Raw genomic sequence first — 22,512 nt, 5'->3', positions numbered from 1 at the left:
GTCTGGGCATGTACTAGCCAGCTGAAATGCCTGTGAAGTTTGCGAACACTCTTTTAATGGTAGATGTGCTGGGTACAGGTGTGTACTTCTTATATGCCATATTATAAAAGTGATTGCCTTAAGGCCATGCAATCAGCTCAGCGAGCTCAGGTTTCAAGCATAGAAGTTGAGGCAAGAGATTGAAAAAGTCCACCTGCAATGGCCAGCTGGCCTGTTCTGCTTGTGGCAAGACAGCTGACTCAAAGTAATGGCATTTGCAGTACTCTTGATACACCATCCAATGCTTGGTATCATGATGATGAGGATTCCAAGCAGTCGGTGCAGGCCAAGACTTGTCCTGCAGCTCCTTGTGCATAGCAAGCAATGTGACTGATGGGTCAATCATCAATACATCATCACAGAACTCACATTTCGGGACTGTAGGGTCGAGATCTGTCCAATTGTCAATAGCAAGATAAGCTCACGATATAACTGTGACACTGACCTGCTGATGTTGAGTCTTGAGCAGCATCCCCTGCAGGCAGTTCGACAGCATCGGCAGGAAGTTCTGAAGGATGACAAAGGGGAGATGCATGCATCATAGGCCAAGTTGTCACCCGAGTCTGCTTGTGCTTGTTCAGTGTGTCATCATAATCATGGTTGGAGAGTTTATCGTCATCAATGAATGTCAGCTCATCATCATCATCGCGTTCATCATTGCGCAGTGCCTTGATGAACTCTCTCCACTTCCCATGATCAGTCTTTCCATATGCAGCGAATCTTGCACGAGTCTCCTCTAGTGACCCAAACCATATCTTACGGGCTCTGCAGAATGTATTGCGAATGTGGAGAAGTCCGAACACCTTCTCAAATGCTGAACGTTGAGTGATTTTCCCCTTGACATTGGTGGTCATGAGCTCGTCCATCTTTACAAATTCATCATCGATTTTGCAGATGTAGTGGTCCATTGGCCACTTTCGCGGCTTTGTGTCATCTTCAATGTGATGTCAACTGATAGCAATCTCTTTAAGTGCTAAGGATGAACTTGTGCTGTCACCTTGTGACTGCACTTGGCTGACTCAGATTGGTCTCCATCATCCACACAAGATGACGATGCTGCCAGGTCTGAAGACTCCACATGGGTGCTGGAGTGATGAACATTGGACTGACTGTGATTCATGTGACATGCCTTCTTCACTGGTGATACAAGCTGTATGGCTGCACCTCGCTTTGCTTTGTGACTCTGATGCTGAAGCTCATCATCCAACCTGGGACACTTGCTCCACTTCATCGTGACTGAACTGAGAAGCCGCAGCAGCAGTCGGTTGCTTGTGTCAACAGTGATGACTGTACGGACGTGTCCTGTCAGCCATTGGGAGTCGCATGGTTCCCAGTACTGCACAAAAGACATAGTTGTCAGCTTGAATGCATCCACAAGCTGGGGAATGTCTTCGAGTTGCACTTGAGGGTATGTGTTCAGAAATTCTGTCAATAATGCAGGCTCTTTGCCATCCTACAGGAACATGGTCAGCGACGTGCAAAAAGTGTCAATATGAACGCTGCCGTACCTTATACCAGATGACGAATGTCACCATCTGTTTCTTTCATTGATTGAGCTCTTGCTGCTTCATCTTGTCTGTCTTGGCAATGTCTGCAGTTGTACGTGTTGAGGTGACCCGTGCCTGCTAAAGAGGGCCAATCAGCATTGCAAGAGGTCAATTATTGGATGCTACAGCTGTAGGCACTGGTGCCACTGGAAGCAGCACAGATTGCTGAGATGGTCCAGAAGCAGCCACAGGAGTATTGTGTTGTGAGGAAGGTGCTATGGAGTGACTGTAGCATGATGAATAGGAGGCTGAGGGAAGCTGGGTCCTTCAAATCCGTTCATCTTGTGAACCTTGCAATACTGCCTGAGAATGCAGTTCACCACAGCTGCCTCATCTGCCTTGATGCAGCAGCTTTTGCAGAGTTGACCAATGCATTCGCAATTGCCCTGTGTAGAATTTCCCATATGAGTCTGACAATGGTTCGCACATGCAAGCCATCCAGGAGGAGGTGCCGGCAACGTAGATGGAGTGAGTCGAAGCACTGCACCTGAAGTGGTGCACTGAGCAGGAATGCTGAGGGATCATATTTGTGAGCCCTGATATGCCCGAGCAAGTTCTCAGCATCCTTATACATAAATGTGACAGTGTGATAGATGGTATAATGACAGCTTGGATTGGAACACTGGACGTGAAAGTGTAAGGTGACAAACATATACACAACACTATCTGAGCACACACCGTTTGAACGATCTTTCCACGATGTTCATTTTCTCCAGCACTGCCTTCATGCACACGAAAATCTCCCATTGTCGCTGTGCACTTCGTGCATCATAGAATGGCCTTAACAAGTGGATCGGGCATGCACTCAATATTTGCCTCAGTTATAGGCTGCAAGGAGGAATCAGCTTCACTCACAGTAGGTTGGGATCATCCGCTAGCAGTGGAAACAGGTTGTTCCGAGATTGCTGTTGCTGGAGACAGATGATCGCTGGAAGAAGTCTCCGTAGTAGAACTAATCAAGTTCAGTGCATTGGTGAGCGCGATGAGATCAGCAGGAGCATTGTCAGGAAGCTTGACAGGTCCTATGGCATTCACTAATGTGATCCAGTCGACAGTGCTTGATGCCATGGAGAAGCAGTAATCGCAAAATGAGAGCACTGCATGGTGATGGACTAGTGATATATATTGTAGATGAGAAGTGGCCCTTGACCACCAGTGTGATCAATATAGCTATGCACTATGATTATCTATGCTAAGGGTTGGGAGGTGCAGTAGCAGGAGGTCAAGGTGGCCGGTGGTCAAGGTGGTGGGTGGTCAAGGTGGCAGGCGGTCAAGGCGGCAGAGCGAACGGTGGTGCCCACAGTCACAGGCAGACACTTGTGATGTTTCATGTTCCATGTTCCACATTCCATGGAACATTTGTCCCCGTGGATTCAACTTTCTGGGGTATCTTATCTTCCATTAGATCACGTGACTTGTGTGCAACTTGAAATGACAAAAAATAATATGTTTCAATACTATGTATGTTTCTATAATTGACTTGTCAGGTAAAACTATGACATCACCCCCTTCTCAAGGTTCATCGTCTCGATGAGCCAAACGCTTTGGCATCTCACATTGTCCTCTTGGCTATGGAACTGTCTGCTTTTGAAATAATTCCTGGAGCATAATGTTCGCATATGAGTTGTGTGACACGATTGCCTGTTTTGACCTTGAATGGTTCTTTGGTTGTGTTAACAAGCAGAACCTTGATTTCCCCTGTATAGTCTGGGTCAATTACCCCTGCTGTGACATCAATTCCTTTGAGGGCAAGTCCACTTCAAGGGGCCACTCAGATGTATGTTCACTTTGGGGGTTCAACCACTAATTCTGTGCCTACAAGCATTCTGGACTGTGGGGAAATTTCTAAGTCTTGTGTTGACTTAACATCTCAGCCAACAGCCTCAGCGAATCCTTTATAAGGTGCTCTTGCATCTGGGTGTGTGCGGTAAAAGATCGTGAATTCATCAGGATGATCGGTCATGGTGATTTTGTGTCCTTTGCACGTTCGCGGCTTGGCTAGTGGAGCATCTGGGTGTGTCTTGTGGAATTCCTCTACCTTGTCTTTGACATTGGTGAGATTTTTCAATGGTTCCCAAGAATTATCACTGTGGTCGTAGTCTAGTCATTTTACGAGATACTGGGTTTTGTCATACCTGACTCTAGAGTCCAGGATCGCTTCTACATCTCACTATTCTTCTTCATCTATGATTACTGGGGGGTTCAGAGGGGGGTATGCGTCCAGGAATGGAGTCTTGATAGAACATTATAAGTTTGAATGCATGGAACACCAGATGTAGCTTCATGTCTGCTGGTAGTTGCAGCTTGAACGAGACAATTCTGACCTTTTCGAGGATCTTGAATGGACCATAGTTCTGAATCGCAAGCTTCTGGCTTTTGAATTTGATGTGAAGATCTTTTTATCAAATAAGCACCTCATCCTCCACTTTGAAAGGGATGTCCTGCTTTTTTAGATTGAAGTACCATCTCATTTTCTCTGCTGCTAATGTCAGAGCTGCATGAGCTTGTTCCTGTGCTTGATCGTGGTTGTGGAACAGATGTTCCAGGGATGGATGTTGTATTCCTTCTAATATGTCTGGGGCCATTCGGGGGTGTCGACCATGCTTAATGAAGAATGGGGATAGACCTGTTGATTCTGAAGCCTGATTGTTGTATGCAAATTCCACCGTGGGCAGTAACATAGCACAATCGGTTTGTCGGTAATTGCAGTACATGTGCAGGTATTGTTCCAGAATCTGATTGACTCATTCAGTCTGTCCATCCATTTCAGGGTGGTAGGCTGTGGACATCATTGATCTGATATGAAGTTTTTGACAAAACTCTTGGAATAGTTTGGCTGAAAATTGTGTGCCTCGATCAGATATGATCTGCCTGGGTATTCCATGGACACTGGATGAAGCAATCAATGATCTGAGGTGAAAGATGGTAAAAATGTTGAATAAAAAGTTCAAATCTTTTAAGCATCTTCACTGTCAATTTGTGGTAAAAGTATTTAAATCATTTTAACATCTTTTGTTGTGAAAGATGAAAAAAAGAATGAAAGGAGATTGCATGAAATATTAATAATCATTTCTTCAATCATTTTACAATCTTTCATACAAAACTATGATGAAAAGTTTCAAAATCTTTTTTCACTCTTTTCTGATCAAAGATGATGAAAATATTGTGACTATGTCACATCCTTGTTTTTATATACCACGCTAGTACTACGATATGGAGGTTAATACTCAGGTTTATATGTTAACACTATACTAGTGCTATAGTCAGAAGAGTTATACTAAGATTCTAATATTAGCAGTATGCTAGTACTAAGATTCAAATGCTAGTACTATGCTAATATTAAGGTCTGAAGGTTAGTACTATGCTAGCGTTGAGCTAGTACTAAAGTCTGAATGCTAATACTATGCTAGTACTAAGCTCTGAAGATTAGTACTAAGCTAGTACTAGCATTCAGACCTTAGTATTAACCTCCAGATCTTAGTACTAGCATAGTAGTAGCTGTCACAGATTTTCACGTCTTTCAATCTGCACGTGACTAGAACATCACATAACACCAGCGCTAGGCTGTCCAGAAAGGAACGAACTGGTACGTGAAGTACTGACAGTCCTAGGTGCCCCAAAGGTCGAAGTCTAGTCACGTGACATATCACGTGATATCTACACATGTGACAGGTAGCACTGATATTAGGTAAGCCTAACTTATACAGTAATATCATCCCACCTAGAAGCAACGGTCGGACTCCGGAAGAATTCTATGAAGGGGATACACGCCACCGGAGATATGTCCTTAAGGGGATATTAGTTCACATACACGAGGTAGATAGATACCACGCCACTGGAGATGTAGCCATTACAGGCAATACCATTCTCATGGTCTTACTAAGTAGTTAGGAGGTTCAGCATGCATGACACACATAGTCTGACAGGTAGTGGTAACCAATCAGACAATGTCCATTAGCTAGCGGTTCTGGGGTATAAGGGTACCAAGGGTCCCTCCGCTCATGTATATAAGCCAGAGCTCTGAGACGCATAAGTTCTCCAGACTTATTCTCATCTCTGCTATGCCTATCCATACAGTGTCACCAGTGCCCACTTGAAAGGCATTGCTTTACCTTGATAATCTTTTGTGTCCATCTTTACATCGACAACAGTCAGTAAGTGTTTGATCATAAGGTCATAGGCTTAGTCGGCGCTCTGCATCCTAAGTTTGTGATAGAAGAATAAGTCTGCTTATCTTACCTGCCTCGAGTGCCTGCCCAGTGTACTCGCCACAGTGTTGCATCTTCGCACGTCCACCCGCACGTTAGTGGTGTCATATCTTCACCTGCCTCTCCGGCAGACGTCGACTCTACCCACGTAAGCTGTGCCAATATTACGCGCAGTGACTTTGGTGTTATCTGACATCCGAGCAAGAACTCCAGAAGAGTTCTACGAGCTGCGACGTACAAGCGTTCAGCCAAGGCCCGGTCATATATCCATGGGAGGTCGATGACCTCAAAGCAGCGTCTCAGTTTCTATTATCCAAACTCCTTCAGTTCACACACCGTGAACTTCTGCATCGTCATCGACTTCAGGCCCCCAGCACTACCAAGGTGTTCCACCTCACGACTGAGCACTTCGAACAGCGAACGAACTTCGTTCGACCTACGTCGAGACTCCCACAGGGTCTCATTACATTTATCCTCTCGCAATCTCTATCATTTCTACACAGCGTGTCGAAGGCACTCTTCGACAGGTTCACCTATTCCTCACCAAACGATATCGTCGTCAGCTTGACGACCACGATATCCTCGTTCTCGAGCACCTCGTTACCAAGCTCAAGAATCTCCGCGACGATATAGCGGAGTTCAAGCTTTCTTTCGTACACCAACACGTGGTATGAGACTTTTGTGACTATGTACAGGAAAGGAAGCATCATGGAGGAGTAGCTCGCGATATCATACGAGACATTATCGCAAAATATCGACTAGGAATACAGGTCACCGGGTGATCTTTGCTGTAGATAAGAATATTCACTTTGTATATGTCTTCATCTGGCGATTCAAACAATCTTGATAACTTCGAGCATCTCAATCCAATCAGTCACACTTTCGATTATCTTTGGGATTCAATTCCACGAGTTCTTCGAGACAGAGCAGGTGAAGCATTCGCTACATACGAGGATACGTTTCACATCGACTATCATGACGTATACCATATCTCTGCTCTTCAGTTATACCGAGAATTCGACTGGAGAAACGTTGCAGTACACATCTGCTATATCCCCATTGGAACCGAAGAACTGGACCTAGGTCTCACTGAAGCTTACAATAGCTTCGTCGATTGGCTCGAAGAAGTCGAGCGTATTTGTGAAATTCATCATAATCATCAGTGGCCCGCAGTCAGAGACAAAACTAGGTTTTTGTGGCAACCTTTTGTCAAGGTCATATACCAGAACCTTTATTTGCTGCGAAACCAGCGCTCAGGATGAGTAATTGCCCAATCGGCCACAATCGCAAATAGACATATCGTCGAGTTTGAAGAACATCTTTGCGAAATAGAGGAAGAATTGTAAGATGGCGACCCTCACTGCACATGATCCCAGCTTCTCTCGTGCTCCATCTCCGGAGCTTCCCACATGACTTAATATTGTATTGCAACCCCTGAATCCTATCATTCATCAAGCCCTCGCAGACACGGCTCCTGCCAATGCGAACATACCTGAAAATGTGAAGAATTGGGTAGTCGACGTGGTCACCAACGTGGTAGAACAAATGCATTAACAAACGATGGCGCATTATGAAAATCTCATTCAGCACCAAGAAGTGCACTTGAACACAATACCATGGAGTTCCACAATCGCACGGTATTCCTTGACAATCACAGACAGCAACTCATCAGCCAAGTAGCAGATTTGGAGAAGACAGTTGCCGCTCTTACCACAGAAGTGAAAGAGCTTGTCGAGGATTATCAGCAAAATCTGGCACCAGAAGTAATGACGTTTACCGAGCGAGAAGCGGAATTAAAAGCCTCGTACGACATACTCAAAAAATCACATGAACAATTACATGCATGGGCAAACACGCAAGGAAGGAAGGCCGGACAGGGTGGTAATGATGTCACAGACACGGACGACGATGACGAACCATCATTTGGTCGCAAGGGTAAAGGCATAAAAATTGACCAGCCAGAAAAATATGGTGGCAATAAGGACGGAGTCAATCTCGATGATTGGCTCGAACAAGTAATGCTCTGGTTGAAGTATACTGGACATATCAAAGACGAGTCCAAAATTATGTCTACCCTCTTGCTCCTGAAGGGAGGAGCACGCGAATACATGCGACATTGGATTACTGAGATAAACGAAAACAACAAGGCACCAGGAACTTGGGCAGAGTTCATCGCTGAACTTCGCACGGCATATGAATCATTGGACAAGGATGACAAGAAGCGAACGGAGTTAGAAGCCTTCGTCAAGAAGGATCATTGAGACTTCCGAAAGTTCGCAGAGGACTTCCGTCCAAAGGCAACCAGTACAGGCTTCTCAGATCAAGACTTGATCGAAAAGATCAAGAAACATATTTGAGAGAAAATGTGGCTGCTCATGCTAGCAGACACAATCAAGGACAACTGGCCCTAAAAGTGGACTGAGTTCCTTACCTTCGCACTCCAGATATTTACGTCACTACAATGAGAAGGCCACCATGCCAAGGCCGAAACCAAGGACCTGAATGCTATGGAGGTTGACGCAGTCGGAAAGAAGGGGAAGAGTAAATCAGGCAAAGCGCGAAGCGTACAGGATGACAAGTTGGTTTGTGCCAACTGCAAGAAGAACAAGCCCACATTCTTCAAATCGTCGAAACGCTCCGGCAAGTATTGCACCGATTGTTTCAAATTGGACCATGTCAAGAGGCAGATCGAGAAGGAGAAAGAGACAGCCATGAAGAAGAAGGATGCGAAGAAAAAGGACAATGACAAGAAGAAGTCAAAGTCATCCAAGACGCGACAGGTGGTATCTGATTCCACTTCATCAGATGCAGAAAATGAAAGCTCTGACACCGACGATAAGAAGAAGCTGAAGAAGAAAAGCTCTTCCTCTAAGACTAAGGGGAAGAGTAAGGAGACAGCTGCGTATATTAGCGACCACAGCATTCACTTGAAAAGCGAGCCTGATGCATCTGAGTCGAATTCAGAAGAAGATTTTGCCGCGATCCTCTCAAGGCTCAGGCGCCTGAGGGCAAATGGATCCAGTTCATCAAGGAAGGCAGGAGAGGGCTCTTCATGAAGGGATCGGAAGGGTTTTCTCAAAGGGGATCTGTAGGCAGCTCGTCAGAGTCCCCAGAACATTATATAAGACCTATACATTTAGCACCCAGATCAGACACCTCTGTAGATCGTCGCAACGCAGAGGGGAATAATGTAACCATAAAGAATTCATCTCCAAATTTATCATCATTCTATTTACCAGTTACATTATGGGTGCATGGCAAAAAATTGAGCGTCAAAGCTTTAGTCAACTCAGGAGCATATTCCATGTACATCAGCAAGCGATTCGTAAAGAACAATCGAATCGCAACCTCCAAGCTTAATACAACATACAAGGTGTACAATGCTGACAGATTCCAAAACAAACATGGCGAAATAACTGACTATGTAAAAGCATACCTCAAGGTCGGAGATCATGGTTCCACCCACCGTCTGCTAGTCACGGACATTGGGAAATTAGACATGATCATTGGGATGTCATACTTACATCAGCATAATCCAGAAATCAACTGGCAAGCTGAAGAATGGAAATACTCACGATGCTCGAGTACGTGTCACCACCAGAGGCTTCATAAAAAATAACAAGCCATTGTGAGAGAGGAAGCTGAAGAAATCTCGCAACGAGCACGACAAGTGGCAGAAGAGGAGCCAACTGCATTCAGAATGTTTAATGGACACAACATCGATGCAGTAAATCCTATAATCTCGTGGGTCGAAATGGACGACCCCGAAGCTGAACAAATAGCTCACATGATACTTTCCATAGCAGATTGTGGCTATGCTGAACCAGAAGAAGACCTGACAGAAGCGGCACCCCAGTCAAACACTGGCAGCCCAGAAGATCAGGTTATTAATGAAGTAGAATCTTGGGAAAAATTAGTACCAGATTATTTACATTCATTTGGTGATGTCTTCTCCAAGAAAGCATCTGAAAGGATGCCAACTCGAAAGCCTTATGATCATGCAATCGAGTTTGAAGAAGAACATGAATTACCACGACCAAGCAAACTCTATCCTATGAATCCGGAGAAAAGAAATTCCGTAGATTCATGGATCGACGAAAACCTAGCAAAAGGCTACATTCGAAAGTCGAAATCACCTAATGCTGCCCCGGTATCCTTTGTCAAAAAGAAGGACAGCACGCTAAGACTGGTACAAGATTACCGAAAACTTAATGCTATAACCAAGAAGAATGGCTTCCCTATTCCACGAATAAGCAACCTTATTGATCAGCTCAGTAATGCATCAATATTCACCAAGCTGGACCTCAGATGGGGATACAACAATGTTCGCATCTGCAAGGGTGATGAATGGAAAACAGCTTTTGTGATGCATCGCAGTTTATATGAGGCCACGATTATGTTTTTCGGTTTCTGTAACGCACCAGCCACCTTCCAGCACATGATGAATGAGACTTTAGATGATCTTATTCGGGAAGGCCATGTGATAGTCTACCTCGATGATATTTTAATCTTCACCAACGATCTGAAACAACATCGGAAGATTACCAAAGAGTTAATTAAAAGATTACGGGACACCGACCTTTTCGCCAAACCAGAAAAGTGCTTTTTCGAACAACCCTCAATTGAGTACTTAGGGATGATTATCTCCAAAGGTGAGGTCCGTATGGATCCTCAAAAGGTCGCAAGTGTACTCGACTGGCCTGAACCCAAAAAGGTTAAGCAAGTACAAGCTTTCCTTGGGTTCGCTAATTTCTATCATCGATTCATTGAAGGATTTGCCAAAAAGTCTCGATCACTCAATATCCTTACACGAAAGGATCAGAAATGGATATGGGGCGAAGAACAACAAAAGGCATTTAACACTCTCAAAAATGCCTTAACATCAGCCCCAATTCTGGCGTTACCGGATGATACTCATCCATTCCAGTTAGAAACAGATTCCAGCGATTTTGCCACTGGTGCATGCCTTGAACAACTCAAAGATGATGGGTTGTGGCATCCAATTGCATTCTATTCGAAAAGCCTCAATGAGGCTGAGTGGAACTATGAAATCTATGACAAAGAGATGCTCGCAATTATTCGAGCATTGGAAGAATATCGACAACATCTCGAAGATCATCCGCTCCCGGTAGAAATTTGGTCTGATCACCAGAACTTAACCTATTTCAAATCAGCACAAAAGCTGATGAGACAGCAAGCTCGATGGTCGCTATATCTTACACGGTTCAACATCCAACTACATCACAAACCAGGGAAATCAATGCATCGCGCTGATCCTCTGTCCAGGAGGCCAGATCATGAAGAGGGGGTAAATCTCGATAATTCTGACAAGACTCTGCTCAAACAGGAATATTTCGAGATTAAAGCTATTCAACATACCCATCTTGCAGTCATCATGGATCATGATTTGGTGGACAAGATCAAGGAGGCACTACAAGACGGCAATGTGAACAACTCATATCAAGATCTACTCAAGAAGGGACAACGAGAGTTCTTAAAACGACTCGAAGACTGGAACTTCGAAAGTGGGATATTACTATATCGAGGCAAAGTCTATGTGCCAAAAGCAGATAATAAGGAATCACTTAGATGAGAAATCATCCAGCGTCATCATGAAGCCACCAGTGCAGGTCATCCTGGAAGATGAAAGACATGTGAGATGTTATCTCGTAACTACTGGTGGCCAGGAATGTCCACTTACATCAAAAAGTATGTTGGTTCTTGCGACCATTGTCAACGCAACAAGAACATCAATCAGCCAAAATATGGAGAACTACAGCCAAATGAGGTCCTAACAGAACCTTGGAAAATTGTCTCTGTCGACTTAATCACTCAATTACCAGAATCCCATGGATTCAACGCAATCATGGTAGTTGTCGATCATTTGACCAAATGAGCGCATTTCTTTACAATCACCAATGAGTTCTCAGCATCAGACCTTGCTCGTACTTTCTATGAGAGGGTATGGACACAGCATGGTCTTCTGAGACAGATTATCTTGGATAGAGGTACTCAGTTTGCAAGCGCATTATTCCAGAAAGTATGCAAACTCCTTGGGATACAATCAATAATGTCTTTGGCGTATCATCTAGAGACTGATGGTCAAACTGAAAGAACAAATCAGTCACTGGAGCAATATCTCCGTATCTATACTGACAGATGTGTGGAAGATTGGAGTATACTACTGCCAACTGCTGAATTCGCCTATAATAATCAGGCTTCTGAAGCCACTAAGAATTCACCATTCTTTGTCGAATACGGTAGACATCCACGTGCAGAACCAACAATAATGGACCCCATAAAGCATTATATGCTAGATTCCATAATGCAGGCACGAGTAGAAGTGCAAGAGCAAGCAAAAGCAGCCATTCTATTAGCGGCTGAACGCATGAAGTGGTACTATGATCAATCCGTACGACCCGCACCTTTCAAAGTTGGACATCAAGTATTACTCTCCACTAAAGATTGGCAGACATCGGGAGCCAAACTGGCACAACAGAGAGATGGACCCTTCAAAATCGTAGAAAAACTAGGACCAGTCACATACAGATTCAAAATGCTGCGACAATATAGTGTTCATCCAGTTTTTCATGCATCCAAGCTCGTGCTCTACCATGAAGATGAAATACCAGGTCGCACACTCAGACCCCATCCTTCTATAAAAAAGAAGACTGGCGAAGAATGGGAAGTCGAGTATATAGTCGACTCTCATGTCATTCATGACAAACTTCAATATTTGGTGCATTGGAAGGGTCATTCTAAAGCCGAAGAAACTTGGGAACCCGCTGCAAATTTGAAGAAATCTCCACGTCTCATCAAGGAATTTCACAGAAAATATTCTGATGCACCTCAACCAATATCTCTCATTGATACAACTCCAGTCGATGGCATTTTTCCACCCAGAAGAACAGATCAAGTCTATGACCCCACCACTGATACCATTCAGATATACGATCAGGATAGAGATGATTGGGATCATTCTAGAGATCTTCAAATTACATTAGACAATCCAAATGCACGAGCACCAAAATATGCCCATGAAGACGATGCTGGAATGGATTTAGCCGCATTCGAACCAACAACCATCTGAGCACACTCAAGAGGATTGGTATCCACAGGACTTCACTTCACCACACCTCGAGGGACCTATGGTCGAATTGCGCCACAAAGTGGGTTAGCTGTCAAAGGCATCGACATAGGCGCTGGTGTAATCGACAGAGGATACACAGGCGAAATCAAGATTTTGCTAATCAATAATACAAATGATGACTTCACAGTTAGTTTGGGTGACCGAGTCGCTTAACTTATCATTGAACGTATTATCACCCCTGTCGTTTCACTGGTTGACTACCTCAAACCCTCAGCCCGAGGACACCGTGGATTTGGTTCAACAGGCAATAATTACTTCCAGAAACCATGAAAAAAGCCAGATTCAGGACAAACTGTCTAGAAGGGGGGGTACTGTCACAGATTTTCATGTCTTTCAATCTGCATGTGACTAGAACATCACATAACACCAGCGCTAGGCTGTCCAGAAAGGAACAAACCGGTACGCGAAGTACTGACAGTCCTAGGTGCCCCAAAGGTCCAAGTCTAGTCACGTGACATATCACGTGATATCTACACATGTGACAGGTAGCACTGGTATTAGATAAGCCTAACTTATACAGTAATATCATCCCACCTAGAAGCAACGGTCAGACTCCAGAAGAATCCCATGAAGGGGACACACGCCACCGGAGATATGTCCTTAAGGGGATATTAGTTCACATACACGAGGTAGATAGATACCACGCCACCGGATATGTAGCCATTACAGGCAATACCATTCCCATGGTCTTACTAAGTAGTTCGGAGGTTCAGCATGCATGACACACGTAGTCTGACAGGTAGTGGTAACCAATCAGACAATGTCCATTAGCTAGCAGTTCTGGGGTATAAGGGTACCAAGGGTCCCTCTGCTCATGTATATAAGCCAGAGCTCTGAGACGCATAAGTTCCCCAAACTTATTCTCATCTCTGCTACGCCTATCCATACAGTGTCACCAGTGCCCACTTGAAAGGCATTGCTTTACCTTGATAATCTTTTGTGTCCATCCTTACATTGACAACAGTCAGTAAGTGTTTGATCATAAGGTCATAGGCTTAGTCGGCGCTCTGCATCCTAAGTTTGTGATAGTAGCATAGTACTAACATTTGAACTTTAGCACTAGCTTAGTGCTAGCATAGTGCTAGCATAGTACTAGCCTTCAGACCTTAGTACTAGCATAGTACTAGCATAGTACTAACCTTCAAACCTTAGTACTAATCTGCAGACCTTAGTACTAGCATAGTACTAACCTTCAGACCTTAATACCAGCATAGTACTAGCATTTAAATCTTAGTATTAGCATCCAGCTAACATTAGAATCTTAGTACTACTCTTTTGACTATAGTGCTAGTATAGTGTTAACATATAAACCTGAGTATTAACCTCCATATCTTAGTACTAGCTTAGTATATGAAAACAAGGGTGTGACATAGTCACAATATTTTTATCATCTTTGATCAAAAAAGAGTGAAAAAAGATTTTGAAACTTTTCATCATAGTTTTGTATGAAAGATTGTAAAATGATTGAAGAAATGATTACTAATATTTCATGCAATCTCCTTTCAATCTTTTCATCATCTTTCACAACAAAAGATGTTAAAATGATTTAAATACTTTTATCACAAATTGACATTGAAGATGCTTAAAAGATTTGAACTTTTTCTTCGATATTTTTACCATCTTTCACCTCAAACTATTGATTGTTTCACCCAGTGGGAGTTTGAATACTTTATCATAAAACATTGATGCTACTTGAGATGCTGTCACAGTATTATCCATCAGATAGAAGTGAGCATGTTTAGTAAATCTGTCGACGACAACTAATATAGCTGTCTTCTTCTCTCCCCTGTGGTCTGGGCTTGGGGGCAACTGGGTGATTAGGTCACAGGTGATCATTTTCCAAGGTCCTTCTGGTATCAGATTGGGTTAAAGTAATCCATAAGGTTTTTGCTTGGTTGTTTTGTTTCATTGACAAGTAACACAACCTTGGACATACTTCTTAACATCAATGGTGAGCCCTGCCCACCAATAGTTCCTGTTGATCAGTTCCTGAGATTTCCATCAGCCTGGATGTCTGGCTGTGGAGATGTCATGGTGTAGTTTGATCAGCTCATTTCACAGTTAAGGGTCTTTTAGAACGTAGATCTTTCCTCTTCTGAGCAGCAATCCATGCTCAAAGTTTCACTCTTGAAGGTCTTTTTCAAACTCTCGCTTGCCAGTTTTTAATAGGTGCTGGTAACCTTTTGTCATTTTGTCATCTTGTAGTGCCGATTTCACTCTTTCCAGAAGCTGAGCATCATCAACTTTGGAGGAATGAGCAGTTGAGATCGCATGAATGGCAAAATATTTAGGGCAAAGTAAAGTTTGCCCTGAATTGTCATTGCTCACCCCTTTCTCATGATCTGGCCTCCTGGACAAAGAATCGGCACGATCATCATTTTTCTGGGGCGATGACGGAGAATGAAATTAAAATGGGTAAGGTAAAGTGACCACCGAGCTTGTTGTCTGGTCACTGTTTAAGCTTGTCAAATAGGTAAGATTTAGGTGATCTGACCATATCTCAACTAGGTGGGGGTGTCCTTCAAAGTACTGCCAGTACTCTTCAAGGACCCGAATGATAGCCAGCATCTTCTTGTTGTAAATTTCATAATTTCACTCATGTTCATTGAGCAATTTAGAGTAGTAGATGATAGGGTGCCAGAGTTTGTCTGCTCCCAACTGTTCAAGGACTGCACCAGTTGCAAAGTCCATGGCATCTGTTTTCAGTTGAAATGGACATGTTGCATTGAGAAGTGCTAAAATTGGGGCCGAAGTAAAGGCAGTTTTGAGGGCCTCAAAAGCCTTTTGTTGAGATTCTTCCCACTTCTAGGGTGCATCTTTACGTGTTAATAGAGTTAAGGGTCGGGTCATCAATCCGAAATCTTTGATAAATCACTGATAGAAGTTTGTTAGACCAAGGAATGCTTGTACTTGTTTCACCTTGGTGGGCACTGGCCATTTGAGAACACCATCTACCTTTTCTGAGTCCATCTGAATTGACCCTTTGGAGATGATGAGACCAAGAAACTTAACGAAAGTTGTTGCAAAGTGACACTTTTCTGGTTTCATGAATAGGTTATTGTCTCAGAGTCATCAGAGGACCTCCTTGGTTAAGTGGTTATGTTCTTCTTAGTTATCTGTAAAGATGATGATGTCATCTATGTAAACTGCCACCTTTCCAGTACGAATGAGGTCACCTAATATGTCGTTCATCATTGCCTGGAAAGTGCTAGGGACATTACAGAATCTGAAGTACATAACAGTTGGTTCAAATAACCCACGATGGGTGATGAACACTGCCTTTTCCTCATCTCCCTTGTGAAGGCATACATTGTTGTACCCCCATCTCAGATCTAGTGTTGTGAAAATACTAGCTCTTGAGAGTCCATCAATAAGATCATTGATTTGTAGGAGAGGGAATTTGTTCTTCTTGGTGATACTGTGTAGTGCCCTATAGTCTTGGACTAGTCTAAGAGAGCCATCTTTCTTTTTTACGAAGAATACCAGGCCACATAAGGGGATTTGGATGGTTGAATGTAGCCTTTAGCTAGTTCTCCATCAATCCATTTGTCAAGCAAATTCTTCTCTCATAAAGACATAGGGTAGACCTTTGCTGGTCTCGAGGATGCTGCATCTGAGACAAGATCAATTGCATGATCATAGGGCTTACACGTTCACATTCTTTCTGAGCTCTTCTTCGAGAACACATCTCAAAATTGATGAAATTCTGGAGGGACAAATGTGGACCAATATTCTTTGTCCTGTGTTTCTTCTGCTGGTTGTTCTACCAAATGCTCCTTATCCTTCTTGCTTATGCCAAGGATGTCATGCACCATGTTACGAAGATCTTGGTCTTGCAAGTCTATCCAGTTAATGAAGTTGTCTTCCTGATCCCACCTGTCATCCTTGTGTATGTCAGGAAGAATTGCTTCATCTTCAAGCTGAGGTTGCAATAGAAGGTTGACTTCTTCTTCACTTACTTGAACTTGTCAACTTATCGTGTTTCTGCACCTAGAGAATGTGACCTCTCTGTGTTTTCAGTCAACTTGGGGTTATGTTCTTTTAGAAATTTCATGCCAAGGATCATTGACATTTGTCCGAGGTTTGTGATGAGCAAACTTTCAGTTGATTGGTGCCCCCAATTAGGATGCTTGTGCCTACACGATGAGTAATTGTGCTGCCCTTGTTTGGACTGGCATTTGCATTGAGAATTCTTATTTCACGGTTTAACGATATCATCTTAAAGCCATATTTTTGGACAAATCTCTCATCGATATAGCAAAAGAAGGCTTCAAAATCCAGTAGTGCCATTGTCTGGATTTCTCGTGATAAGAATTTTATAGGCAATTTGATCGAAAAACCTGCAGATGCAATATATATGTGTGGTCACTAGGTACATTCGTTCTCACGGTACTAATACAATGTAAATTGTGCTGAAGTGTAGCACCAGACTTGTCTACACTTCGTAGTTAAAATCCTCTGATAATTCATCCAACTTGAGGATTCTTGCAGTGGTGTTTTTTTGCCATTGATGCCGATGATGTGTTGTCTTTTTCCTTCACCTTGCCCTTGCTTGAGGAAGAAGTAGATGTAGAGGTCTTCATCCCATGTAGTGCAGCAATTGCTTGTTCCAGTGCTGCAATTTGAGGAGATGTTGCTGAGCTACCTTCTTCTTCAACTTGTTGGACCCTCTGCACCTTGCCTTTCCCTTTTCCCTGGGCTGTGGTTGTTCATGTTTGAAACTGCTTTCCTCATTCATAAGTGTGCTTTCCACAAAACAAACATAGTTTGTTCGCCAGCCACCTGTCTTGTTCAAAGAAAAGTTCATGTGTGATTCGTGCACTTGTGTCTATGGCATTAGGATCTTTTGGGGTGGTCACCTTGGTTCCAGTGGTTTGTCCAGTAGACTTATTATCTGAGAGCTGCTGGAGGTGCTTTATCTCAATTTCTAAGCAGAATTCGAGGTAGTCCATCCAGGTGGTTTGAATCCTTGTGGGTTCTAGTATCTCTGTTACTGACATTACTGTCTGAATGTGGGCGACCGTTGTTCCCTGATTTTGATGATCAAGTCTTCATCAGAATATCCTGATTCAGGAGCATAAGCTCTGAAGTTTTCTGCAAAGGCAATCATTGTCTTGTGGCGAATTGCACAATGTGCATCAAACATAGACTGTGCTGTGCGCTTCGGGTCAAGCATCTTGTATGCCACCTCTAGTTTCCTAATGTACTCTGCCCATGTGCCAATGGGTCATCCAGAAGAGAGCTTGATTGCATACTCCTTCATGTATAGAGCAGCTCCTCCTTCCAGATGAGCATTGCCTTGTTGGATCTTATCCTTGTTGTTGGTAAAATTGTTGTAGTCTAACCAGATTTGTAGGTTCATAAACCAGGTTTCGAAGTTTTCCGATGACTTCCTTCCAGAATACTTTGGTGGATCTGGAAGCTTGATCCTGTGGGGCGATTGAGTGGTTTGGCTGGCCAATTGTTAAACACCTTGGGGAGGTGCATTGATTATAGCATTGTTAAGCCAGAATTCCAGCCCAACAATGTAGGTAGTGGTCTTTTCCTGAGCCTCCTTCAGGGCAACCATATTAGCATAAAGGGCATTCATCTGGCCCTTTACTTTGTCCTTGTAATCTTCAAAGTTCTTGCGAATTGACTGGGCTTCGAGTGTCAGATTAGTGTTGTTTTTATTGAGCCTTTCTACATCAGCTGAGAGGGATCCAATGCAAGCACTCGCAACTTTTAACTGGTCTTGGGTCTCCACCGCCATTATCTCCATGTTGATGCGAGACATTATCTCGTCCTCTATGCTTGTCACCGTTCATTCATGTCGTTCTTCCATTTTTTGCCATAGTGCCTCGTAGGCTCCTACGACATCTCTCATGACGAATGATTGAACTACATTCATTACCCATTCCTTGACATCTATTGGAACAGTGGATGGTGCAGCAGTGTTGGCTGCCTCTTTAATTGATGCATAGGGTATGCCCTGCCATTCCCATACCTGAGGGGTGGAGAACTCTGGCAGGGTTGTAGGCGATGGGTTTCTGACTACTCCCGATGCCTTTGGTATGCTGCTAGTTGGTTGTTCTGGACCAGGCACAACTGATTCTGGTTCAGATGATTGGGAAGTGACCTGACTCCTCCAGGGGTCTGCAGGCTCACTCCTTGTGTGTCCTCCTGGGAACGTGACACCACCGAGGTTTATTAAGACATGGGGATAGATAAGATGGATAGGAGAAATGATGAAGAAGATTGTGAGCCTAGAATGGTTCTGTATTGTTGGCAATCAGATCTTCTTCTGTTAACTTGAGATAGAGTTAATTGTCAGCTCTGGGCAGCAGTGCTTCTTGAATGAGCTGATTCCTACGCTTTAGTCTCACTGGGCGTAAATGTAATTGTTCAGGGTATTCAAGATACCAAAGGGTGTAGAAGAGTGATTCGTCCTCCCAATATAGTCTGGCCCAGGATTCCCAATAGTCGTTCTCAATTCTCTCTCGAATAGGATCAACTATTTTAATGTCTGTCTCGATGAGTCGAAATGGTGCATGTAGAGTGACTCGATGCTCTACTCCACTGGGTAGTGATAGAGTATGATTGATGATGATGATAGCAGTGGTTGATAGATGAAATACACAGCATAGAGAAGATGATGTTCAAAGTCCATGAAGAAATGGTCGACCACGTAGTTTCTGAATATGAAACTAAGTCGATACCACGGCATATACAAGGGTTGATACAAAGGTATGACTGGCTAGTAGGGCCAGTAGCACGATTCTTTTTCAAACTGCACTAAGTTCTTTCTCACTCGTTCCTGCTCCTTGTTGATCCCTTTGAACGAGATCTTTCCTAAACCTATGCAAAGCTTGATAGTGATGTGTCTATCGATGAATGTGAAGTCATCACCTCTCCCAATGCACTTGTTTAGCACTTCCAGGTTTAAAGGATTCTGTCTCGACACTTGATCTGCTTCTCAGTGAACTTGGCAGTGATATGCGGCTGCTGTAAGACCTTGCATCACTGAATGGTAGCATATACAGCTGGGGCGATGTTTTCAGAAAGTGTCCTCTTAGGATTCTCATAGATTCTGTGGGGGTGGTAACTCTTTGAGAGTGCAAAGTTAAGTACGTTGATGATGGGAAAGGTTGCATAAGGATGTGGGGGTAAGAGGGAAATGAATGGGTTTAGTATCCCGGCTGGGATGCCTTCAATCCAGAGGCTAACCTTACGCTGCTGCTTGCAGCACTCAGCTGTATGTGCTACAGGGAAAGCTTCTTCTTGTTGCACTCAAACAAGATTGCCTTGAGTCAGGCATTGGACTAGAGGACAAGGTTGGTAGAGGTGGTAATGTCCATTAGGCAGTATGGTACCATTTGAGGTTCAAGATGCAGCGCTGTTCCTTTTGAAGGAAGGAAGTGGCTTAGGCAGTAGAGATGTGGAGGAAGTGTATAAGGGAAGTGGTGTGGAAAAAGCCCTGCACTGGGCAGATGTATCTCTGGGAGAAAATGTGCAGCAATCAGTGTTAGACACTTGGTTGGGGTGTAGAAGGTCAGTCCTATTCTAATGTCATGGCACACCAATGACAAAGATAGACAATCCAAGTGAGAGTCCCCTTGAGGGTCTCTGGGTAAAAGCCAACAGCGATGAGCTGTGGCAATACGACATGCCCACTAACGAGGCCGCAGTTGCTGATCGCAAAGTGAAACTTACTGGTGAGGCAAGGGGCACTATCACAAGTGTGAAAATGAGAATAGATGTATAGCACACTGAGAGTATCTGGTAAGACCCCTCTGTGATGGTAGTGGTAGATAAAGAAGAATAAGACTGAAGGTCTCTCCTCGTCTCCCTGGTCCTTATATACATGATTGCTATGCTACTGTATAGTACTACATAAGCGAGTCACATGCTATTCTACTGAACGGTGCTACAATCATATGACTTGTCCCAATTATCCTGATTGGCTGCCTAATAATAACCCACAGATACGGAGCTCCCTTTGAGCACTCAATATGGCATCATGGCAATTGCAACATATGGTGCAATGCCGAGGGGCTCGGTGTCACGTGATTATGCCTGGAGAGATCTGAGGTCATGTGACTAGATGTCTGGTTATCTTATCTCTCATTAGATCACATGACTTGTGTATGACTTGCAATGACAAAAAATAATATGTTCCAATACTATGTATGTTCCTATAATTGACTTGTCAGGTAAAACTGTGACACCACTCCAGGTGAGATCATCTCCTCCTTGAACAGGAAAGCCCCTGAGTTTAACTGCAAGCTGGGTAGCAAAAGGGGGGCAGCGGAGAGCCCTGAGGGTCCAGCGAGGGTGCCAGGTGATGCGAAGAAGGAGCCAGGAGGGGGATTATCTATGTGAGAGATGAAAAGAGCATAGCGGAATGGAGGGAGAGGATGAGGAAATAAAAGAGTGTCTGTCACGGTAACACCGGACAAGAGATCAAAAGGACTTAAAAAGGGACAGTCACGTGGAACGTGCCGCCCTGATCCCCCTGATCCCAAAGGAATCCCCCTGAACCCTATGTGGTGCAAGAGCCTGTTGACTTACTGGTCGATGTGGCAGACACAGGAAAGGGTGAGAGATATATGAAGGAGCTGGTGAGCTCAGTGGGTGCTATGGGTAGTAGACGAGGAGAAACAATCTGAGGTTTCGTCCCCTACATGGCTGGTCTTATATACACGTACAGCGGGCTATCTTACCTAAGCTACCTATCTACGGGTATAAGCAAATGGCTGTACATGAAACAATAGGATGTCCGGAAGCAGAACAATAAGTGGGAAGATCGATGGTTGCCGCAGTAATGCGTATGCACATCGTGCCTATCTTGGTTTCCCTTTTGTTCTCCAGTGTGAACATCGTACCTATCTAGGCTTCTGGCTAAACTAATAGGAAGCGGAAGGCTGATGCATAACAATAGTCCTTGTTTCCTTTGTTCTCAAATGGGTGCCTCTATTGTATCCTGGAATAGACAGGTCCGACCGTATCATCCACGGGTCTGGACCATAACATGTGATGTGGACTATCACCTGATCTCTATGCGTCGTGTCTGTGGCTGAGTGGCGTGAGATATTGGTGAAGCACGTGATCTGTGGTGTGAGAAAAGTCACGTGCGGACTTTGTGGCGAAAATCTGTGACACTGCCCCCCTCTCAAGGCTCATTGTCCCGAGGAGCCAAAACCTTTATTACCCCTTCTAGTTGCTCGCAACGGTTGGTAGCTTCGGGAGGGAAGCCCTTCTGCATAATACTCAAAGATTATTTAGGCTATTCTATCTCCCGGCTTGACCGAAAATATGAAATCCGTTGTGTTGATCAATACGACTTTGAGTTCTCCAGTGTAATCTGGATCGACGACTCCTGCGCCCACGTCAATTCCTCGTGCAGCAAGTCCGCTGCGTGGAGCTATTCGTGTATAGGTATGTTTGGGAGGGTCAATCGTGACTTCCGTTCCTACCACAGCTTGTGAATGCGGGAGGATTTCATGTGTTTCTGCTGCATAAATATCCCATCCTGCTGCTTCATTTGAGGATTTTTTCGGTGATTTGGCGAGATCTGTCATCTTATGAT

General features: G+C 43.9%; 1 protein-coding gene across 1 annotated transcript; it reads right to left on the bottom strand.

Moving 5' to 3' along the window:
- Nucleotides 1-707: 707 nt before the first annotated feature.
- Nucleotides 708-869, bottom strand: LAESUDRAFT_622609 (uncharacterized protein; the record flags this gene model as incomplete). Its single annotated transcript, XM_040903293.1, has 1 exon — nt 708-869. A coding segment is annotated over one exon (162 nt), but the record flags the coding sequence as incomplete, so codon positions are not given.
- Between the last annotated feature and the right edge of the window lie 21,643 nt (nt 870-22,512).

Source organism: Laetiporus sulphureus (genome assembly GCF_001632365.1).
Source record: "Laetiporus sulphureus 93-53 unplaced genomic scaffold LAESUscaffold_34, whole genome shotgun sequence".
In the NCBI taxonomy this organism is placed as follows: Eukaryota; Fungi; Basidiomycota; class Agaricomycetes; order Polyporales; family Laetiporaceae; genus Laetiporus; species Laetiporus sulphureus.
This window is presented reverse-complemented; position numbering and strand designations above follow the sequence as displayed.